Here is an 8,949-nt window from a genome sequence, read left to right on the forward strand (position 1 = left end):
GGGGAACCTAGAAACTAAGGGGTGCAACAAGCCGGGTAGGCAAAGTTTTTGAAAATCTATGCACAGCTCAAGGTCATCAGGGCTCAACCTTGGCCCAACTAGGGTATCTCAGTCGAAGCCCCAGCCCTACCAGAGTACCAGGGTTAGGGTAGAGTGGACTAGTCCTGTTCTAATTGGTTGGTCCAATAACAACCGGCCTTGACATCTAAATCGTAGACTAATTCTTCTTTTTTCTTCTTAAAATTTTTCAATGCGGGACTGAAAATGAGCAAATTTCAGGTAGTAGCAATCAAATACCAATTGGGATTGGCCAGTATCAGCTTTGATAAGTCAATTTTACCCATGTGCTGGTGCAGGAGCCACACGACCACCCAGTTAGATTCCGGGTAAGGAGTAGGGCAATTATAAATGGGGAACCAACCAAAGTGGGGACAGTTCTGGTTCAACTGGTTCAGTCCATTTAAAACTATGGAAAAAAAAAACCCCCACCAAAAAACAAAAAAAAAAAAAAGAAAGAAAAGAAGAGAGAGAGAGAAGTGGTCCATTAAAAATGTCTATTGATAGCATTTCCATGACCAAATGAATACTTGCTAAAAATAGATTGTTCAATTATCAGTTGATAGAAAACAAGTCAACCTTTTAAATCCATACCATAAAAAGATAGGAGATTGGAATACAGTGTAGACATCATAAATAAACCAGACCGACTCAATGTTCTAATCTACATGCTAGACAAAATTGACTGATGTTTCAAAATGTATATGTTACGACAACAATTAATCTATTACATTGGTGTGCACAGAATAGGAGCCAAAGGGAGAATAATTGCTAGCTCACCCTGATTTGAGCTGTGCTTATGACACTGGATCAGCATTATGCCACCCTTTTGTGCATGGAGGTATGTCCATAAACTCATCAAATTCCTTCACATGAATGTCACAACATTTCCACTGCAATTCATGAAGCAAAAGGAACCATGCATCAATATTTCAAAAAACTGAAGATTCACATGAATGTCACAACATTTCCACTGCAATTCATGAAGCAAAAGGAACCATGCATCAATATTTCAAAAAACTGAAGAAACACTGCAATTCATGAAGCAAACATAATGCAATCTGAAGGGTGAAACGAAGGTGCGTTATCCTACCCCTCTCACTCTGTCATGGAAAACCGCTGGGCCAGGATGGTAACTGCATGCAGTATCATGGTTATCCTTTTCTTTGAATGTTTTTCCACAACCCTTGTTCCTGCATGTCTGGGGCTGGTTAATATCGATAATCTTCTTCACTGGAGCTGGAGTTTGAACATCTGCACTTCTCTCAGCAGGCACATCTACTGCATTGCAGGGTTTCAAGTTCACCTCTCTAGCTTGTGAACCTAAAAAATTAAATAAAATCCTGTTACTGACTAGGAGAATGCAACTTTTCAACACGAAGTATAGGTTACAAGGAGCTCAGGAATTTAACGTCCAGTAAATGCTAATCGCATCAGAAAAGGAAGCTGGGCAGTTATCAGTCGGAGTTAGAAGAAGTGATTTTCTGTTGGTGCTGCAAGCAAGGTTTGTGTACAGGACACAGGATAACCATTATAGACAATGTAGGTTAGAAATAAATCTTTTAGCTTGCTATTATCATACGAATAAGGTGAATAATTTGGTTTTTGTCATCCCAAAGACCCCCCAATGAAATGACAGTTCCTATTTAGGTGTATGGCTGGTATAGATCACAGGAAGAGAGGCAGCATGATCCTATGCTCCCAGTACCAATCTAACTGATTTTAAGGTAAAATAACCATAAGAATTCATATCAATAAAGATAACCGACTGAGAATGAAGGGGAATACCGTGATCTGAGCAAAAGAAGCCTTGTCGACATCTTGAACAATCAACTTTTGATGGTGCATTATTGGATGGAGTTGCAGCAGGAACTGGCTTCTTCGTACTAACTACAGCCTTTGTTATCACTGGTTTCTCAGTTGTGTGTTTGCCTGATTTACATCTTCATTAATTGAAGAAATACTTAAGCAACAGGTTCTGAATAGTAATTTAGATATAAAAAAACAAACAAATAAAACTTAAGTTACAGACAAAAATATTCTTTAAGAAAGTTGACTCGGAACTTCAGTTCCCAGTACATAAATGTGCACCACATGAACAGAATTGAGTGGGACATTTTGCATTCCCATTAAAAGATGCTTACAGCTCAGAGGAAAATGTCATTCTGAGTCAACGTAAAGGAAAAGCAACCCCTCAGTCGGTGGATGTTGCAAAAAGATCAATGTGGAAAAGCACCAAACTCGTGTACTCAGATTGCTGAGTGGACTAGTTCTCATGATTCAACTCCAGGGAACAACCCTTGATCTGACCAGTCAATGGCTTTGGTTGCTATCATTATGTCTCGACATGTAGTAGTTCTGCTGGAGTTCAAACATTGTACATATGTTCTCCCATTTCACCACTGGATATTGAACTACTCAAAATGTCAAATTTTGATTGATCTCTACTGTAAGTCCACCATGCATTGATCGCTTCCCTTGTGTTTTCAGCTAATAAATTGGTGGAGGAATGATCAGGCCATTTTTACTGTTAATAGTTAGAAGTCCATCTGAAATGGCATACGTGGACAATACCAAAAGTCAAACATATTGCCCACTGAGTAATAAAAAATTTCCCCTAATATTTTTTAACCATCTATGTCTGACCAAAATTGAATTGTGGGCTGGGTTATATTGTATTATGCTTTTGCACAGAAACTTACCACATCAGTGGGCCACCACTTAATTAGTGTTGTACCGAATTGTTTACCCTTTATGCTTCATGAATGATGCAGTTGCATTAGACATTTATCCCGTTTAGAAGCCTAAGTGCAAGCTTGGGAGGCTCACAAGGAGCTTATGGCAGTCCAATGGGTTGAATTGAACTTTGGGTAGTTAGATAAGTTGAGTGTGTGAGTTAGATAATGATACTTAATAGCTAGATAAAGTTCTGTTTGAGTTTATTTACTTTATTGAGTGATGAGAGTGATTAGGACTCCTTTCATGAGCCAATTTAAGAATTTTAGAAGGTCATTACATATGTGGTACATCCTCCAACATCCCCCATCAATTAGAGATGATTTGAATAAAGAATATGATTTTCTTTAATGTAGGATTGATAGAACCAAATGCTGTGACCTCCACAGGACTAAAGCTACTCAAACTTTAGGGGGGAAGAGATCCCTGCTTCCACCCCTGAAGTTTCCTCAGGAATGCTGGAGAATTGACTCTCGCAACAAACTGACACTCAGTTTCTGAAAGACCAAAAGATTCCATAGTCCTATTCTTGGCTCCCATTGTGAAAGATGATTTGCACATCACCATAGGTCATTGATAGGATGAAAGTTAAAAAAAAAAAAAAAAATGTTGCGACCAATTAGTAAGTCATATTTCAAATACAAATTTTAGTCCAAAAAAAAAAAAAAAGAGAAGAAGAAGAAGAATAAGTTATTACACATACCCTGGAAGCGCTAAAAATAAGCTGAAATCATGGCTTCTTTGCTTGCAACAGCTCCACTCTTTCATACCATCATGAAATATAGGCTGAAGAAATCATGTTTAAAGCTAAATTTAGACTGCTTCTATACATAAAAGAGAATGATTTCCAGAAATAAGAATAAAGTTACAATGAAAGTTAAAAGACTTACTGCCTGGGGAGGTAGAATCGTCCAACCAATAGAACAAACCCAAACATGCAAGATGGCAGAAGAACATTAGCAGAATGAACTAATATGATATGCATTTGAAGTGCAGCGTGTCGTAACAGTTCTACAATGCAAATTGCAAGAAAATGCAGTGTTTTTCTTTGATAAATGCGGGATAATGCATTCAAATATCTGACAAACATCAATAACATAAATAAGGTCTAATTGCAGGAAAATGCTTTTCAGTTGAGATAAGGCTTAGTTGAGTTGAATACATTTTATCAGAGGTTCCTGACAGCAGCCCTTGAATGTCAAAAGTTCTTTGTCAGTTGAATATTAAAGTATTAGCCCTCTATTATCATAAAATTCATGTTGAACTTATTTTTACACTATTTTGCGCATAACAGCACATATCTTGGACATCTGTGACCAACTGTTTTGCTCTGTTTTTATTACATATGTTATATAATCTCAGTAATAGACAAAACCCTGGTTAATGTGTCCTTATCACAGTATATCTGCAATTATATCAATGTATCTCCTACAAAACCAGTGAGGGTGATTCCAACACTGAATACAGATGCTTGGTGCTCCTAGAATACATTTTACAGGCAACCTGTTCTTTTATTAATTTTTCTTAAATCCAAACTATCTTTATTTGTTTTGCCAACAGTAACACATAAATGAGATACTTAAAAGAACACTAATTCAAACGATTATTAGAAGTTCCGTAAATTTGTGGGAAATATACATATAAATTTGTAATTTGCTTTAGAATGATATGCTAATAGCATGCTCTCTCAATGGGTCTAACTCATGTCCACCTTTATGTCTTTTGAGAGAAACTTTATTCATATTTTGAATCAACAAATAGGCAATGAAATATCACAATGTATATATTGTATTGTAAATTTGTAAAAGGTACAAAATAATCAGTCATGACCCAACAAGGACAGAAGAAGTTTCCTCCAGCCTACCCAGTAGGGAGGACAGGGGAGGCTACGGTGTTATGTAATTAGAGAATTACAATCTTTCATAAGGTTAGATTCTCTTCAAGACCTCAAGAGACTCATCAATAACAGAAAGACTGATCAATAGGCAGTGCTTTGTCCTCAAGAAAAATTAGAAATACTTGCACTGCTAAAATGTTTTAACTTAAGAGGGAGTGAACATAGAAGCTAAAATTAACAGGAGTAAATAACAAGTATAACTATTCTATCAAGACCAGTCACATTATAATAATTTCTGGACATCTAAAATCTTCAGCATAATTTGATAATGGCTCACAAACAGCATCTGGAGTCATCTTGTGCAGTGAAAAAAATCCATCCAAGGGCTATAACTCAATGATACCCTTGACAGGAACACAAAAGAACCATCTACCCCTCTTAAACATAATTCACCCAACTTGGCATATCATCTCTCCCCATCATAATCCGTTAGTATGTCTTCGAAATCAAGCAGCTGAGATTCAAGTCAATTTTATGACACTCAAGACGTCTCTAGTGATAATCACCACTTCCAACATTCCAAACTGTCAAAGAAAGAGGGGGAAAAAACGGTTTCTTTTTTCAATTGTACCCAGTCCCTGACTTCCTATTGCACCTTGGAGACTCCAGAATTTGACGAGACTGTTGTTTCCGTCTGTCACTAAATTCTCGTATAACTTCGACATCAGTCTGTCGCAGTAGGGATTCTCCGCAAAATAAGAAACAAAATGGCATGGCGCTAAGACGCTGGTATCCGAAACTAATCAGGAAGAGACGCAATGGGACACACACAATCGTCAAAGCTCGTATCTTTTTAGCAATATCAGTAGCGCAAAATCTACAGACGTATCCTTCTGATGATTCCAAGGAACAAGCAAGCAAGCAAGCAAGCAACCAACCAACCAATCAAAGATAAAACACATTGAAGCTAAAAAGTATTACTAGATTATAATAAAAAGATATCGCTTTGAAGCAATAAGGAACAACGAAGTTCATGTTCATAGTTCCGATTTCAAACCTCAAAAAGCATGAGATCCCATCAGTTCGATTAAAATTTCATAGCTGCAATAAATTAAAAGAAAAAGGCGAAAAGAGAAAAGGTCAGTTCGGCTTACGGAATCATGATATGTGCAGGAGCCCTCAGGATTATCATCCTCTGTGAACATGGCTTCGCAGCCGATTCTTTGGCATCGAAGTTTTGCCCCTTTCTCCATGCTCGCTCCTACACGCTCCCCTTCTCTCTCTGGTCAAGACTTAAGGCGAAAGCAGAATCTCGAGGAAGAAAGGGATGGAAATAGGAAACTGGATAGATCTTTTATAGTGTCGAACAGAGGAAAGCTTCCTTATAGTGTCGAACAGAGGAAAGCTTCCGCGAATCTCTATGGAAGTGGGGAGGTGGGACTTGGGAGGAATCTCTAGACTCTTCTTTGATTAGAAACCCATAGTTGGATCTTGATTGTGTTTACTTCCTCTTCTTATATAGTAACTACGAACCAGCTTTCCTACTCGGAAAAGAAAAGGTTAGGCAAAGAGCGGTAAAGAAGAATCCCAAATTGGGCTTGGGTGACCTGAGCCCAACTCAAAGCAAAATTGTTCAAACCTAATGGTAAGGTTTTTGGATTTAATTTTTCTTCACCCTATGGTGATTTGAGTAAATTTGATATTATAATTAAGGTGTTAATCCGGCTTGGTTCGGGTTTGATTCAGGATATGATATGTAATAATTGAAACTGAACCAAAATCAATTCTTATATGGTTTTGAAATTGATTTTGGTTCAGTCCATTTGGTTCTTATATAGTTTTTCGTTTTAGGTTTGGGTTTGGGTTCGGTTTCGTTTGCATATGTTTCAAGTTCATTTTATTTGGTTCAAACCATTGTTTTAACTTTGAAATCAAAACCACACTAAATCGAATTGAATTTCATTTTCCAAAATCAAAACAAAACCGATTACTTTGGTTTGGTTTTAAATTGACACACTTAGCTATGATTAAACTCTAGGAGGAGTCACAATATTATAAAAGCTTTGAAATATAAATATTGGGGAAAAGATTGCTCCCTGATTGCAAAGCCCCTACACCAGCGTGTGAGCCAAGGAGGGGGTGTATATAGGCATCAATATGGGTAGATTTTTTGGATTTCATAGGGACGAGGGTACCATTTTGTCACCCCTGCATCTGCATCTGCATCTAGGTGTAGGGCCGCACAACTAGGGAGTATCCATTTCCCCAAAAATAGTACCCTATATTACATATGTAGATTTGTGATTTTAAATAAAAATATGGAGTCCAGTACTCTAGTTCTTACACACCCGTGGTAGGGGCCTTCCCTACATGCCCACTTACATGCCAACTACCACATGTTATAGAGCTCAAAGTTTTGTGGATAAGAATACTTCAACTCACATGTCAAGCTCTTTTTTTTTTTGGGTAAGCACATGTCAAGTTCTAATGCTATCAAAATATATATGCCATGCGGTAAAACAATGTTCTAAAAGTCCAAGACTCCGGGAGAGTGCACAATAGCAGAGGGAGGATACCCTTAGTTGTGCAAAATATATGCGAGAAAATATTTGCTTGAATTAAGCTTTGAAATTTGACGTGTAACTAATTCAGAACATGACCTCTTTGTCCAGAAGTCAGAATAACCACATCATCTGTCTATGGTAATATTTTCACATGATACTAGAAAAGGTTCCTACCAAGGGTATGTATGAACAGTAATAATAAATAAAAATTCTGAAGATACATAATAATATCACAAGGACTCCACTTGATTTCAAGGGAAATTAAATGGAGAGAAGTGAATATTTTGATCCTAAAAAAAGAAGTTTCAAAATTATTAATTTTTTTTTTTTGGCAAACAAACTTTCATAATCATAAATCTCTTCAATTATTACACTTGCACTAATCATTCCATATTTGGTTATTAAATTTCACTCTTACTTTTCATCCAAATCTGAAGTTTTAAAATGTAAAATAAAAAATACATCTAAAAAATATCATTACCAAATATGATATTATATTTAAAAAGTTTACATGATAATATTAGATGTCAATTACAAAGTTTCATTTTTAAGTTTAAGAAAACTCCACTTCCCTTCCCTTTAATTGCAATCAAATGGAAACACAAACCTTTCTTATCTGAAAAGTATTTAGTTTTTTACTATTTTTTATAAAAATTATTAATATTTAAACTTGTTTATCGTGACTATACTTAAAAACAAGCAATCATTTATAATCATTTTTCCGGAAAATGCATCGGAAACATTTAATTTTATAACACTTCATTAAATAAACTTGCAATAATACATTTTCATTTTATGCCGCCTAATATTTTCTCTAATCCCATTCTGAAATGGATGAGGGAACCAGAACATATAGGCTGAGCAATCGGGTACAGTGGCTCTCGAGCTTATCCCTCTCCACTTCAACTTCGCATCCAAGTGCCTCTCCAGAGATTCTTGAAGTGCCAGCTTATGACTCCAGTGATTGCATGGGTTTCCCTCCTGGGATTTGCTTTTCAGGTTGTTGGCTTACACGGTTTGTAGGTTTGTGGTGGGTGCCCTCTCTGTTTCAGTTGGAAAATTTCGGGGGAGACGAAAGAGCTCGTTGAAGGCTGCTGCGAAATGGGGCTCTACAACCTCTTCCTTCCTTCGACTTATGTTCTTTGTTGTCATTACTGGGCTCGCGATATGAAGAATCCAAATATAAACTGGCACTATTTTAGATAATTTTGTAATGGACCAATTTTCCCACAGCCTGTCTGTCAGATGTGGTATGGCCTCTATAGGGGATCTCCCTACAGTATAGCCTCTATGGGGATTCACCGACAGTACGGATAAGGGGGTACTGCACGTACCCCTCTCTTAGATTATAAAGAATGCACGCACCCTTGCTATAAATGTATAGCCAAAATCTACATAGACACATTACCAAAAATACCACCAGTTCATCAAGGTCCCAATAACAAAGATAACATGTAAAATGATCCAATTTCTTCGACCCCTTGGACTTTTAAAACCCCTCTAGAATCATCCCACAAACCCCATGCAGCAAAATACAAGACATCCTATTCCCAACAAGGTGCAGTCTCGTGCATGAATCCCCTCCCCATTAGGTTAAAGTAAAGATAGATTAGTTCTGTAAAATTAAACCCATTTATAGGTATTCTTGAAAATTTTCCCCGTGAGACACAATGTAAAATGCCACTAAAACCTCAAGTTTTCTGGACTGGTGAATTAGTATCCTTTCGAAGCAATTAATGCCAAATGTTCATCTAA

General features: G+C 37.0%; 1 protein-coding gene across 1 annotated transcript; it reads right to left on the bottom strand.

Moving 5' to 3' along the window:
• Positions 1-587: 587 nt before the first annotated feature.
• Positions 588-6,007, bottom strand: LOC122087072 (cysteine and histidine-rich domain-containing protein RAR1). Its single transcript, XM_042656056.1, has 6 exons — positions 5,785-6,007; positions 3,684-3,686; positions 3,497-3,579; positions 1,846-2,000; positions 1,151-1,380; positions 588-950 (listed from the first exon to the last, which is right to left on the bottom strand). Exons 1-6 carry the CDS (start codon positions 5,881-5,883, stop codon positions 855-857), a joined length of 666 nt encoding a protein of 221 aa, XP_042511990.1. The 5' UTR covers positions 5,884-6,007; the 3' UTR covers positions 588-854.
• Between the last annotated feature and the right edge of the window lie 2,942 nt (positions 6,008-8,949).

This window comes from Macadamia integrifolia, chromosome 8 (assembly GCF_013358625.1).
Source record: "Macadamia integrifolia cultivar HAES 741 chromosome 8, SCU_Mint_v3, whole genome shotgun sequence".
NCBI lineage: Eukaryota > Viridiplantae > Streptophyta > Magnoliopsida > Proteales > Proteaceae > Macadamia > Macadamia integrifolia.